The sequence below is a fragment of the Cornus florida genome, unplaced genomic scaffold, assembly GCF_030987335.1.
Source record: "Cornus florida cultivar Cherokee Brave unplaced genomic scaffold, ASM3098733v1 CherokeeBrave_3.0.0_Hap2_Chr08, whole genome shotgun sequence".
Classification (NCBI taxonomy): Eukaryota; Viridiplantae; Streptophyta; class Magnoliopsida; order Cornales; family Cornaceae; genus Cornus; species Cornus florida.
The window spans coordinates 6,615,254-6,630,389 of NW_026775578.1; the positions used below are offsets into that span (position 1 = coordinate 6,615,254).

Sequence of the window (15,136 nt, forward strand, 5' to 3'; positions counted from 1 at the left end):
TTTACTGTAATATCGAAAGTATTGATTAATGGAGAGAAGTCGCTTTCTTTACTGGTTATAGATATGAATATAATGCTTTTGTGGTGTAGTTGATAGAGTCCAGATGCTTTTTATGTTGCTTCTCTCCTGAGGGTTTGATAGGCAAGAGCGGGCCCTTTGTATCTTGCTTCCTTAATCAGAAACAACACTCTTCCTTATCCGTACACAGAGGATCCATCTTTCCCTGTCTTCTCTTTCTCTCTCTAAATCTATCTCCAAGCAACAGAAACCCCATAAGGGTTTCAACTTTCAACCCTTTTTTTGAAAAACCAGAGATGGACAAGGAATCTTTTGGTGAAGGGGTACATGCAAGTGTTGAAAACAAGTTAGAAGATAAGGTGGGTGTTGATGATTTGGCAAACACTCCTTTGTTTGATGCTATGGAGGAAGAGAGAGAAATGGGTGTTGGAGGAACGGAGATCTGGTCGCTTGACAGACAGCCCGAAGATCTGCTTGATGTGAATGAGAGATCAATATTCTACAATGACTTCCCACCGCTCCCTGATTTTCCATGCATGTCTTCATCTTCCTCTTCTTCCTCTAGTCCGGCCAAAGCAAATACAATGACATCGTCGGCTTCGTCATCGGCATCGTCTTCTTCGGTGGCTTCGTGGGCGGTCTTGAGGTCAGAAACAGAACGCCAAGGGGAGAGAAAGAATCACCATGATCAGGTGGGTGCAACTCCAACGGCCTTGTCATCCACAGCCTCCATGGAAGTGATCCCACCGACCGATGTCATCGGAAATGTCGATTGCATGGGCGTGGTGGACAATTTCGAGTACATGGATCTGATTGATGGCGATGATGCCTGGGACCCATCTACCTTTTTACAGACTGATAACCCTCAAGAATTTACACAAGAAGAGTCGACACAGCAGTATCAGACGGAAAATAATGAGCAATTTGTGATCCAGAGCAACAATGGACTCAATGGAGGGGTTGCTGAAAAGGACGGTGGTGGTCGACCTTCAGAAGAACTGGCAGTTGTGTTTTTGGAGTGGCTCAAGTCAAACAAAGAGTACATCTCAGCTGAAGATATGAGGTCCATCAAGATCAGGCGTTCCACAATTGAGTGTGCCTCTAAGCGTTTGGGAACCTCCAAGGAAGGGCAAAAACAACTCCTCAAACTCATTCTCGAGTGGGTAGAACAATACCAACTCAATAAAAAGAAAAATGGAGAGCCCACAACCCCTTTTCCCTATCAGTATGAAGAGCCTTTTCCAAACCCTAGCCTTAGCCCTACCTCTAACCCTAACCTCACTTGCAATTCTGTTCCTCCCGATCCCAACGCTTGTTTGTCACCCTCACCATGGATGCCACCGCCCCAGACTCCTTACATCGCTGATCCGGCCACCGTTGTCACCACTCCACAGGTTTTTCCGATGGTTGGGTACATGGGTGATCCTTATTCCAACAATGGAACTACCTCTCAATTGAATCAAACAGCGAATGTTCATCCTTTTCCAGCTTCAACAGAATATCAGATAATGGACTCGGCTCAGCCATGGCCTCCGACACAGATTGCTATGGCATCTCCATACAATCCCTATCAAGAAATTGACAATCTTTCCCCAGCTCAGCTTCATCCACAAGCAGTAACAGGGTATGGTAATCAATACCCATATCCATATAATTATCAAGGAAGTGGTGAGAAGTTGGTGAAGTTGGGTCCATCTGCAACTAAAGAGGCTAGAAAGAAGAGGATGGCTAGGCAGAAACGAATTTTCGCACACCACCGACATCACAATCATCAGAACAATCCAAACCCACCTCAGACTCAGAATCAGAGTGCAGATCAACATGCAAGGGTTGGCAGTACTCATGACAATTGCACCAACACTACAGTCCAAGCTAATCAGGGCAACTGGGTGTATTGGCCTCAAGTGGCCGACACTTCTGCTTCGACTGGGGGTGCAATGATGCCTCCGGTGGATGTGCCCTCGCAGCCTTATCCGGTGGATCAGCCACCCATGCAAGTACAGAACTACCAGCGGCAAGCCATGGTGGACCGGAGACAGGTGGCTTCTTTGCACCCTTAATTGTCCTTATTGAAGTATTAATCAAATATCTAATTTCTTGCCTGACAAAGGAGGGTATGCCCTTCTTTTCTCTGTTCATAGTTTTTTTTTTTTTCCCTTTAATGAGCTAATAATTTATAGGGTATATTAATTGTTGTGATTGTTTATGTATAGGGATGGAAACCTGAGAAGAACTTGAAATTTCTGCTGCAGAAAGTGTTGAAGCAGAGTGATGTTGGTAATCTAGGGAGGATTGTGTTGCCAAAAGTACACTAAATTTTTCCCCTTGTGTTGCGATAAAAATAGAATTTTAGTAGTCCAATTAAGGTTTACTAATGATTATAATTTGATTGAAATAGAAGGAAGCTGAAACTCATCTGCCAGAATTGGAGGCTAGAGATGGAATAACCATTCCCATGGAGGACATAGGAACTTCTTGTGTCTGGAATATGAGATACCGGTAAATATCTACGAAGTTACAATTTTGATTTAATTCATTTTCTCTTCACTTGCTATTAAATCCACTGCCCTGTTCAATCTTCATGGAGTTTCAGGTTCTGGCCAAACAATAAAAGCAGGATGTACCTTCTCGAAAATACTGGTACATAAACGAAATCATCCATTTCCAGATTTCTAAGAAAAATTATTACTATATATAGAAAGAAAGATATATGTCTTTGTTTCTGTTTGTTTCAGGAGATTTTGTAAGAGCAAATGGACTCCAAGAAGGAGATTTCATAGTGATATACTCTGATGTCAAGTGTGGCAAATATGTATGTATATTTATACTAACAAAATCAAATTTTTTTTAGAGGTTTAAACTTGTATATATGTACATTTTTCTTATACATAAAATTGAACAAAACTATATGTAGTTGATACGAGGAGTGAAGGTTCGCCAACCGGGCCAGAAATCCGAAGGGAGGAAATCTGGAAAGGGCCATAAGAACCTGCGTACTGCGAATCCAGCACTTGGTAATGACCCATGCTCTTCTCACCCATCTGAAAAGTAAGTAGTGTTGTATAACACAAGAAAAGAGAGGAGACAATATGAAGTAGACTAAGTTTGGAACAGGGTATGTCATATGTGTATTATATCCTCCTAGAAATGCCTATGTCTGCAGGCACAGTTAGCATTCATGAGCTTGCATGGTTTCAGATCTCTGCTATAATAGGTACATATGCAGAATTTGGGAACGGTATGTATTAAGGTTTGTATTTGGTGTAAGCCCTTGTCTCTTTGCGTCTTTTAACCTTGTACAACTGTACTTATGTGGTTGTTATCATATGTGTTTGTACTATCTATTAGATAAAAATCTCTCCCCTTCTCTCTCTCAATATGCTTTTGTGTAATAGATAAATGAATGTGTAGAATGCAGAGTTCTTGTTTAGCATTCAAATGTTTGACAATATATATATATATATAAGTATATTTATATATTATATGCAATTCTATAAATCATCTCTGGAGGTTTATAATTTTCATTAACTAGAATGAATATTGGTGTGAATTTTGATGAGAGGACGAGATGAGAACGCCAGGGGACTAAAAATGTTGGATACTAACCATGTTATTCTTGTTGGAAACTTATCTCACAACTCTATTATTAATGTATTAATATTACTAATTTTGTTTTTGAAAAGTCTTATAATTGGATGAACACACTCGCGTCAATTTCATGACACCGATCAGATTTAAATTGTGAATTTGTACAGGGAATTTGAATTTACTCGACTTGCGCAAGATATTTAAATTCAGGATCAAAAAACTGAATACGATTGATTTAGGCATCAAAGACCTCAATTGTATCGAGGGACCCTGGGGAAAGAAGTGAAACATAAAAGACAACAAAAATGCATTTATGACCAGCCTTAAATTGGACTACCGCTGTCATGAAGGACCCTAGCACAACCCTTTTCTGCACTGGCCTCTTTAGCCCCACAACATACTTTATTTGTTCCCATTCCACTACCCATTTGAATACATATAAAATCTTGCATCATCTGCATTACTCGTTGTAAAAAATATGACTGTTTGTTGAGTATATTTTAATTAAGGAAATTTATGGGAAGCTAAATTCTTTAAAAGTTTTCTTATTGACTTCTTGAAATCTTAGAGCATCTTCAATACAAAATATTATATGTTCATATTAAATTTATATTTTAAGAAGAATTACAGTGTCAAAATGTTATATTTTTGTAATTATGCTCCAATAGTGCATTTCATCCAAAATGTTATTTTTTTACAGAACAACCATTTCATGTTTTGAGAGCCCATTGGAGTGCTTTATTTTCATTTTAGAAATTTTTGACAATCTCAAAATATGAGAGGTCTTTTGAAAGAGCCCATTGGGTGCCTATTTTCATTCATTTGATATATTTTGATTATGGGTGGCCATTGAGCATCTCCAATAACCTCTCAAATGGGCTCTCAAACTCAAAATATAAATATAGCAAATAAATGAAAATAAGACACTCCAATGTATATCAGCTTTCGAATGACCTTTCAAACTCAAATATCTCAAAAGATCTCTCATATTTTGAAATTGTCAAAAGTTGTTAAAATAAAAATAAGGTACTGAGGAGGCCCCGGATGACATGGGCCAGATCCGACTCGCAAACACAACATTCAGTCCGTACAGCTGGGCCAGCCCATAGAAGGACACTGCCATATGGGCCGAACGAGAGTAAGCCCATCAAAGGTGACCAAGGCTTACGAAGGAATAGGCCCAGATCCAGCAATCAGTAAATATCTTGTAAATATCTTGTAAATATCTTATAAATATCTATAAATAGGAGATGGAATGAAATGGAGGGGGATCTTTTTGGGTTGAGGTGTAAGAATTCTAGAGAGAGAAAGAGGAGAAGGAATTTCTTGCATCTTCAATTGGCGCCGTCTGTGGGAAACGCATGGAAGTTTGGTTGATCAATGAGGAATATCGAATGGATTCAAACCAATTCGGTTGATCGAGACTCGATCTTTGGGATTTGAATCCAGAGCTGAGCGATTGTGACCTACTCTGGAGGAATTACAATTCTTGAAGCTTTGGAGTGACTTCAGATCTACGAGTTGTTCGATTGTGGCAGGATCTGACGGATTTAGAGTTCAGACAATTCAGATCTCGTAAACAGTGAGCATAATTCGGAGAATTAGAAGCCAGATCTAAAAATTCCTACTCACGAAGCTCAGATCTACTCGCGAACTTGAGATTAATGCCTTTACTCCGTTCGGGAATAATGATAGGTGAAAGCTCCAATCCGATGGAGGCTGTCCAGCAAACAAAGCTTGAAGAGTTGATGAACTTGATTGAAGCTCTCAAAAAAGAAAATGCAGAATTGAAAGCTGGACTGCAGCATCGGCAAATACCTGCGGTTTCGCATCCACTTCCGGTCGGAGAAGGAGGTGTTCAATCTAATATCGCGCATCAAGGCGATCAGGACGAGAACAATCAGTCAGCTCACCACCGTGATGAAAGGATGATGGACAATTTGCCACCAAATGTTCGTCGAGTTGAAGATCACGAAGGATCGACTCACGTTGATCCGCAGCGGGAAAGGTTTGACCGAGAGGAAGTGATGGAGGTTGATCGCCGTCGAGTAGCGTCGCCTTGGCAAAGAAAGTTCATAGAGGAACGGTCGTTCGATCCGTCTTACCGGCCCTCCATGGTTACTGTCACTCATCACGGTTCGGAGGGCAGAACCGTAACTCACAGAGCTACCGCTGGACTCCAGAGAGAGAATGAAGCTCTCCGATCCGCAGCTCGGACGGTGGATTCACCATTCACCGACGAGATCTTGAATGCGCCGCATCCAAGGAAGTTTGCTATGCCAGTCTTTATTCTGTTTGACGGAACGACCGATCCGATCGATCATGTGTATCATATCCAGTTGAAAATGGCCCTGAATACGGAAAACGACTCTTTAATGTGCAAATGTTTCCCTACAAGCCTGGCCGGACCGGCGCTCAGCTGGTTCAAAAACTTGCCTAGGAGCTCCATTGGTAGTTTCAGAGACCTGTGCGATCGGTTCATAAGCCAGTACTATAGGAACAAACGCCCGCCGAAGGACATCTCGAGCCTATTCACGATGCGGCAGCACAAGGATGAACGTCTCCAGGCCTTTCTTACCAGGTTTAATCTCACTAAGAGTATGGTGATCGAATGCCACCCTTCTACGGCAGTTCAAGCCTTCAAGTTAGCCATGACACGCGGAACTCCATTTCACACCAGTCTGGTAGTGAACACGCCGACTACTATGGATGAACTCAATGAGAGAGCCGATGGCTTTGTGCGCCTAGAAGAAGAGGAGGCAGCTAATGCTCGGACAACGTCGCTTGTGTCGACCGAGGAAAAGTCCAAGGCAAAGATTAGGCAGAAGCAGGCTCAGCCGCAACGTCAGACCACTTGGAAGGCCGAAAAAAGGTCCAGGGAGGAAGAGTTGATTACTCCGCTGAAGGTCACTCTGGCGAGGCTGTATCAGGAGAACAAAGACAAGTTTCATCCACCACTGCCAATTAGGCAACCCCTCGAACAGAGGGATCAAACTAAACATTGTGCTTTTCATTCTGATTTCGGTCATCAGACTAACGAATGCAGGAACCTGAGGAGGCAAGTGGAGATGTTGATAGCTAGAGGGGAGTTTGCGAGTTATGTTCAAGGTTCGGCGATGGAGCAGAATCGACCGGTGGAACAAATAAAAAGGAGTCATAAACAAAGCTCCCACAATTCGCAACCAGTTCGTATAATCAATGCTATCCATGGTCGACCCGAGCCTAGTGAAGAGTCAAATGAGCTGCTCCGGGTGCGCCTGCGGCAGGCGCAGATGAAGAAAAGGGTCGGCAATGTGACTACTCTACACCAGCAGAGCCCGTCAATGCAGATAAAGTTCGACTGGACAGACCTGCAGCGTGTTCAACTGCCTCATGACGACCCGTTGGTAGTCAGTTTGACAGTGGCAGATTGCTTGGTGCGCAGAGTTCTGATCGATCCTGGGAGCAGTGCGAATGTCATGCCGAGGGACATATTTGACAGGCTCGACATTAAACCAGAGAGGCTCAAGCCCACCGGAAATCCCTTATTAGGGTTCGATGGGAAGAGGGTGGAACCCGTCGGGATGGTGGAAGTGGAAGTTCAAGCTGCAGAACGAGCTCTTATGGAAACTTTTGTGGTTGTGGAAATTCACCCCTCGTATAATCTCCTGATGGGAAGAGGATGGATTCACAGAGTCCGAGGTGTACCCTCAACTCTGCATCAGGTCATGAGGTGCCTCGGGCCCGATGGAGATAAAGTAATAGACATTCGGGGGGATCAGGTCGCAGCCAAAGAGTGTTATTCCGTCACACTAAAGCATGCTGGGAAAGGAAAGGCGCCCGTCCGTTCGACAAGCCCCAGATAGCAATTACAGGAACCTCCGCTCGAGCAGAATAGGGTGGAGGAGTCAGTCGACTTGACCGAGGAGCCCCTTCTGGATGTGCAGATCGATCAGTCCAGGCCAGAACGAACTACCAGAGTAGGTATAAGACTGACCAGAGAAGAGCAGCAAGAGCTAGTGGATTTCTTGTCCCACAATGTCGACGTATTTGCATGGAGTCACCTAGACATGCCTGGAATTAGTCCTTCCGTATCCTGTCATTCCCTGAATGTCAATCCCAATTTCAAACCAGTGAAACAGAAGCAGCGAAGATTTGCTCCAGAACGTAATCAGATCATAGCGGAAGAAGTCGATAGGCTGCTTGATGCGGGATTTATCAGAGAAGTGCACTACCCTGAGTGGTTGTCCAACGTCGTTGTGGTGCAGAAGAAAAATGGGAAATGGCGAGTATGCATTGATTTCACCAATTTGAACAAAGCCTGTCCGAAGGACAGCTTCCCGTTGCCTAAGATTGATCAAATGGTGGATGCCACCACTGGGTATGAGCGTTTAACCTTTCTGGACGCATATTCAGGTTATAATCAGATTCCTATGGACCCCGCAGATGAAGAAAAAACTTCTTTTGTCACCGAGCGAGGAACATACTGCTACAAAGTTATGCCTTTCGGGCTAAAGAATGCGGGAGCAACTTATCAACGACTTGTTAGCAAAGTTTTTAAGAATCAAATGGGTAAGATTGTCGAAGCCTATATTGATGATATGGTGGTAAAGAGTAGGAAAAAGGATGATCATCTGAAGCATCTGCAAGATGTATTTGATGTACTAAAGCGATATGGGATGAGGCTCAATCCGACCAAGTGCTCGTTCGGTGTGAGTTCCGGACAGTTTCTGGGACACGTGGTCAACCGCAGGGGCATCGAAGTTAGCCCCGCTCAAGCAGAGGCTTTGATTAAGAATGCCGAGCCAAAGACGATCAGAGAGGTGCAAGCCCTAACAGGACGAATAGCTGCATTAAGTCGATTTATTTCAAAATTGTCAGATCACTGCAAACCATTCTTTGACACGATTCGGAGCCATGGAAGGCAGGTCTGGGGGGATGAGCAACGACAAACATTGACTCATTTGAAGCAATATATGCAGAATCCACCAGTCCTGTCAGCCCCAGAACCAGAAGAAAAGTTATTTCTATATCTTGGAGTATCTGGTGTCGCGACGAGTGCCGTTCTGATTCGTTGCAAGGAAGGGGTGCAATACCCGGTATTTTATGTAAGCAAAACGCTGATGGAGGCAGAAAAAAGATACTCAAAGGCCGAACGGGTGGTATTTGCACTTGTAAATGCAAAAAGAAAGTTGAGGCATTATTTCGAATCCCACCCCATAGCTGTTCTAACAACTTTCCCAATCAGAACGCTTATGCACAAGCCAGAGCTCTCGGGCAGAATGACAAAGTGGGCCATAGAGTTGAGTTCATTTGACATAACGTATAAGCCGAGAACAGCTGTTAAAGGGCAAGCGGTAGCCGATTTCCTACTAGAATGTGACGCCGAAGATACGGAAGAGGACCTTAGAAGCGGCTCTTGGAAACTTTTTGTGGATGGCTCCTCTAACCAGATGGGGGCTGGGATTGGGATCAAACTGCAAACCCCAGAGGGTACTTCCTTGAGCCAAGCACTCAGACTTGAGTTCCGAGCCACCAATAATGAAGCGGAATACGAGGCGTTGCTAAATGGATTAAAGTTGGCCAGAGAGCTACAGATTAAAAGTTTGACAGTGTATAGTGACTCGCAGCTGATTGTTCGGCAGGTAAATGGTGAGTACGCGACCAAGGATGACACGATGGGGGCATATCGTTCTGCCGTTCTGCATAGAGCCAAGGACTTTGCAAAGATTGAATTCATACAGCTGCCGAGGGAACAGAATGCAGATGCAGACCGTTTAGCATGCAGTGCTTCGAGTTGCGGTGAAACATTGGCGAGGGTGATTCCAGTAGGGATAGTGACCCAGCCATCTATTTTCGAAGAACCGTTGGACTCTGACCCTTGGCAAGTCAACGTCATACCGTATGAACCGAGTTGGATTGACCCAATCATTGCCTATATTCGAGATGGCGTTTTGCCTATGCAAAGGGATGAAGCTAGGAGACTCAAAAAGAATGCTGCCAAGTACGCCATCGTGCGGAACCAGCTGTACAGAAGGTCCTATTCTGGCCCATACTTGAAATGTGTCACCCCCGCGGAGTCGCAGCAGGTATTGCGAGCTATTCATGAGGGTGTGTGTGGCAATCACTCTGGCGGGCGATCGTTAGCGCATAAAGCAATGACACAAGGGTATTTCTGGCCAAACATGTCAAGAGATGCGGAGGAGTTCTCTCGAAGGTGCGATAAATGCCAACGATATGGACCATTGATCCACCAACCACCTGAGGAATTGCACGTAATGGCCTCGCCGTGGCCTTTCGCGCAATGGGGGATGGATGTGGTCGGTCCTCTGCCAACTGCAAGAGCTCAGAACAAGTATGTGTTACTGGCCACGGATTACTTCACTAAATGGGTGGAGGCAGAACCGTATCCTAGCGTGACTCAGACTCAGGTGAGACGATTTATTTGGAACAACATTATCTGCCGTTTCGGTGTTCCCAGATCGATAGTCATGGACAATGGCACAAACCTCGACAGCAGGCAAGTAAGAAAGCTGCTGGAGGAGTATGGAATCAACCAGAAGTTGGCTGCAGTAAGTCATCCTCAGGCCAACGGACAAGCAGAAATCACAAACAGAACCATTTTCGCCTGCATTAAGAAGAAGCTGGAAGATCATAAGGGGAAGTGGTTGGATGAACTCCCGAACGTTCTATGGGCTTACAGAACCACCCCAAGGCGGCCGACTGGGGAGAGCCCGTTCGCAATGGCGTATGGTACCGAAGCAGTTATACCGGTTGAGCATTTAGTCCCCACTATCAGAAGCTTAGCATGGAGTTGAGATCAGAACGACAAGATGTTAAGATTGAACCTCGACATGATAGACGAAAGGAGGGACGCAGCGGCTATAAGGCTAGCATCGTATCAGCAAGTGCTGGCGAATAGTCACAACAAGAGAGTAAAACACAGGGATTTTGCCCCTGGCGATCTGGTTCTGAAAAGAAAGGTGGGGATGGTCAAAAAAATGATGCCACCCTAGGAAGGCCCATACAGAATTGCAGAAGTCATTGGCAAGGGGGCATATACGTTGGAAACCATGGCGGGAAGGTTGGTCAGCAAGCCCTGGAACGCCACGTCTCTGAAGAGGTACTACCAATAAAAGCTAAGTTCTGGCTTTAATTGGATGTTGTTTGTTGTCAATCAAATACGTATGAATGAGCAAGTTACTGAAATTTACAAAAAAGAATTTTCTTTTCCAACGGTCTACTATAAAAACTTAAAGCCAAGTGGCAAGTGGCATTCTAGCCGAGCGCCAGGCACTTAAGCAAGATAAGTGGCAGCTGGCACTATAAGCCGAACGCCAGACACTTGCTAAAAACTTAAAGCCAAGTGGCAAGTGGCATTCTAGCCGAGCGCCAGGCACTTAAGCAAGATAAGTGGCAGCTGGCACTATAAGCCGAACGCCAGACACTTGCTAAAAACTTAAAGCCAAGTGGCAAGTGGCATTCTAGCCGAGCGCCAGGCACTTAAGCAAGATAAGTGGCAGCTGGCACTATAAGCCGAACGCCAGACACTTGCTAAAAACTTAAAGCCAAGTGGCAAGTGGCATTCTAGCCGAGCGCCAGGCACTTAAGCAAGATAAGTGGCAGCTGGCACTATAAGCCGAACGCCAGACACTTGCTAAAAACTTAAAGCCAAGTGGCAAGTGGCATTCTAGCCGAGCGCCAGGCACTTAAGCAAGATAAGTGGCAGCTGGCACTATAAGCCGAACGCCAGACACTTGCTAAAAACTTAAAGCCAAGTGGCAAGTGGCATTCTAGCCGAGCGCCAGGCACTTAAGCAAGATAAGTGGCAGCTGGCACTATAAGCCGAACGCCAGACACTTGCTAAAAACTTAAAGCCAAGTGGCAAGTGGCATCCTAGCCGAGCGCCAGGCACTTGCCGTAAACAAACACACGGCAAAGCTAATATAAAAGAAAAAGAGAGAAAAGATATGTATGTACTGAAGATGAGTTGAATAGAGCACAACACATAGGGAAAAAGAGTTCTGTCGTTTCATTAATATTGAACATTGAGTTTACAAAAGAGAGATGTCCATCATTACAAGAAGATATGAAATGGAAGAATTCGAAGGAGCCCTAGCTAGACGCCTCAGTACCAACAGCATCCTGGTCGTGCCGACTCGCCTCCTCGGCCCCATCAGCCGCCTCACCTTCATGAGGTGGGGAATCAAGGTGAATGACTGAATCGTTCGGCTGGGGTTCAGCGTCAGCAGTGGCTATGGAAGGAACCACGGTTGACGATTGAGGAGCGGTCAGTGGCAGAGCGGTAGGAGGAGCTGTGATGATCCTTGAGGATGCGATGTCCTGGCACTCATCAAATATACGCTCCGCTTCGGTGGGTTCTGGGTCGACATAGACCCCCAGAGGTTCGATCCCCAGATCCTTGTCTACCTCATCCGGAGTGGAGCTGGTCTGTCCCTCATCCGGAACCCGGTCGGCGAAACCTTCCCGGAATCCTTGAGCATACCTAAGAGCACCGACCCTTGAGAACCGGGCGTGAAGGGCCAGCATCCCACCACCCACTCTGCTGATCGCGTCGATCAGAGCGGTACGCTCGTCCAGAGCTCTTCTTTCAAAGGCCATTCGAGCAGATTGTTCATCAGCCAGAAGGCGCTGGAGTTCTGCCTTCTCTTCTCTAATAGATTCCCGCTCGGTCTGCCAGACGCTCTTCTCAAGCTGGAGGGCGTCCTTCTCATCCTGAAGGGAATCATTCTCCTTCTTCAGGACATCTCTCTCCTGCTCGGTTTTGTCAAGCCGAGCCAGTACCTCGGTATTCTTCATGGCGAGGAGGTCGTTTTCCTTATTAGCCACCTCCAGGCTGTCAGAAAACTTACGGGCCCTGGCGTTCCCCATCTCCACCTGCTTCTGCATGGCCATCATGCCGAACAATGTCTGCATAGGTGCACATTAAAAACGGTTAAGCCAATAGTCAGGACGGGCGAAGGCAAGACCAAATAATATGAGAAAATGCATGAGTTAGAAAATAAAAGTCATCTCCATAGCAGATTGAGGAAAGCGGCTGAACACATCCTTCTGGGAAAGACCTTTTGCCGCCTCAAGGTCCTTCGGAGTCCACATGCTCCTGTAGTAGGCCATAGCGGTCTGGCCATCCCTCAGCATGGTCTCGTTCGGTTTCACGAACGTCCCATCCGTTCAGGTGTACCGAGGGGCCCATGGCGGTAAGGTGGGGATAGAAGAGGGGCCTGAAGTAGAAGCAGAGCCACCAGCTGCAGCAGGCCCAGAGGGAGCAGGAGCTCTGACCGCTCGGTGCAAGAGAGCACCCGGCCCGGAGATCCGGGTCCTTCTACTGAGAGGCTCCTCCTCAGGATCGACTTCACTATCAGGATGAGGCCTTTTGCCTCGCTCTTTGTCCCGACCGCCCCCCGCAGCAGCAGGAGCTATGGTAGCTGGGGGGGACGCGTTCTGGTTGGCAGCAGGGGCGCTGACAACAGGGTTAATAGCCACTGCGCTCGGGACAGTGTCCGATATGGTGGCCGAGGAGGAAGCTGACGCCGGAGAGGAGGTCGCCCCAGCAGCAAGGGTGGCTGGGGGAGTATTCTTCCTCCTGCCAAAAGAAGGAATCTGAAGTCTGCTCATGTTGTAGCCGAGTGATGAGAGCGCTAAGAGGTTGTCTGAAGTGAGGAGATCTGAGCAGGAAGGAATATCGTTCAGAACGTATTTCTTCAAGTAGTTACTCCTATCCCTGCAAACACTATAGCTCAAGTCATCACAAGGTATTCCCAAGGAACGGCATAAGAAAGTGCAAAAACGAGGAACGCATGTTTCGCAGGGGCAGTCATGTTTATGGGATTTGAATTTTTTATAGGAGGAGACAGAGCAGACACCAAAGGCGCTGGGGATTGGGTAATCCTCTGCAGCCGGCGAAGACCAAGCCCCACTAATGCCCACTATGCTATCCCTCCAACCCTTTTCAGATTTTATTGTGTCAGTACATATGGACATCTTCTCGAACGGGTAGAGGTGGTAGAAGAGCTCGTTAGTACGGATCTTACTCACCTTATAGCACAGAATGAGGTCTATGAGGTCGAGGTCCAGATTTCTGTCACTCATCAACAAGAGCATAACAGATATGATTCTAAAGAAGTTGGGGTTGACCTGCAGAGGGGATATCCCCAATCTATTGAAGACATAACTAAAGAAAGGGTGCAGAGGGAACCTAACAACATTCAATTGAAGGTTCGTGAATAAGACTTCGCCGGGCAGGAGGCCGGCGCCGGTCGTAATGTTAACGTCTTGGGGGCAAACCTTAACTTCGATGTTGTCAGGAAGTCTAAGTCTCATACGAAGAACATCCAGATTTACAACCATGGTGGAAGTGCTAGAAGAATCTACAAGAGGGTAAATGGAAGCCTGCCGAAAGTAAAAAGAACGAAACTAACCTCGGAGGACTGCAAGATCGCTGGAAGAATGACTCTTGAAGGATTTCACCAGAGAAAGCTTAGCACTGTTCTAGAAAAGAGAGAGACTTGGCTGATGATGGAGAAGGTAAAGGGAAGTGAAATGGAATTCTAGAGCATTATAAAGGCGAGGGGGCCCGAGGGCCGAAGCGTCGGGAAGGCGAGAAATCCCTCGAGCCCCGGAACATTGATTCTGGATCTGACCGTCCGCTCCCCCACGTGGTTATCTCGAGCCGTCAACATCATGATGAGACGCCATCAATAATTACCCCTTATTAAATAAGGGGCAATTATGGGGGCAGTTGAGGAGGCCCCGGATGACATGGGCCAGATCCGACTCGCAAACACAACATTCAGTCCGTACAGCTGGGCCAGCCCATAGAAGGACACTGCCATATGGGCCGAACGAGAGTAAGCCCATCAAAGGTGACCAAGGCTTACGAAGGAATAGGCCCAGATCCAGCAATCAGTAAATATCTTGTAAATATCTTATAAATATCTATAAATAGGAGATGGAATGAAATGGAGGGGGATCTTTTTGGGTTGAGGTGTAAGAATTCTAGAAAGAGAAAGAGGAGAAGGAATTTCTTGCATCTTCAGGTACGCTCTCAAAACATAGAATGGTTGTTATGTCAAAAAATAGCATTTTGAATCAAATGAACCATTGGAACATAATTACAAAAATATAGCGTTTTGACACTGTAACTCATCTCAAAATATAAATTTAGTATGAAAATATTGCATTTTGCATTAGAGTTGGTCTTAAAACTGTTATATTTGAGAGGCCATTATAGATGTTCTAAAGAGAAGATATTTTTGAGGGCCTTCTCATAAATTCTATTATAAACTGAGTAAACACACACACAGTCGCTAATTTTCTCTCTCAAAATTAATTTGGTTATTTTTAACTATATATTTCTTTATTTATTTATTATTCACTTTCCTTCAGTATTTTCTCCCTCTTTACTTCCGTTGCAATCAACAAGACTAGGGCCACGATTTGAGAACTGTACAAAAATTGTGAAAAGTTGGATTCTATTGGAATAATGAGAGAGAGTTTGAGAATTAATTTTTTATTTTAATTAATAATCATC

General features: G+C 45.3%; 1 protein-coding gene across 1 annotated transcript; it reads left to right on the forward strand.

The window, feature by feature from the left end:
• The first annotated feature begins 314 nt into the window (after positions 1–314).
• On the forward strand, positions 315–3,410 carry LOC132269634 (B3 domain-containing transcription factor ABI3). Its single transcript, XM_059770884.1, has 8 exons — positions 315–2,057; positions 2,232–2,324; positions 2,417–2,517; positions 2,612–2,658; positions 2,754–2,830; positions 2,933–3,032; positions 3,182–3,256; positions 3,367–3,410. Exons 1-8 carry the CDS (start codon positions 315–317, stop codon positions 3,408–3,410), a joined length of 2,280 nt encoding a protein of 759 aa, XP_059626867.1.
• Positions 3,411–15,136: the final 11,726 nt, after the last annotated feature.

What these genes read in the sequence shown, in the direction of transcription:
- LOC132269634 (XM_059770884.1), top strand. Translation starts at nt 315, where the DNA reads ATGGACAAGGAATCTTTTGGTGAAGGGGTACATGCAAGTGTTGAAAAC. An exon ending in GGAGGATTGTGTTGCCAAAA is followed by an intron (nt 2,325 to 2,416) that starts GTACACTAAATT and finishes TGATTGAAATAG; the next exon opens with AAGGAAGCTGAAACTCATCT. An exon ending in ATGTCAAGTGTGGCAAATAT is followed by an intron (nt 2,831 to 2,932) that starts GTATGTATATTT and finishes AACTATATGTAG; the next exon opens with TTGATACGAGGAGTGAAGGT.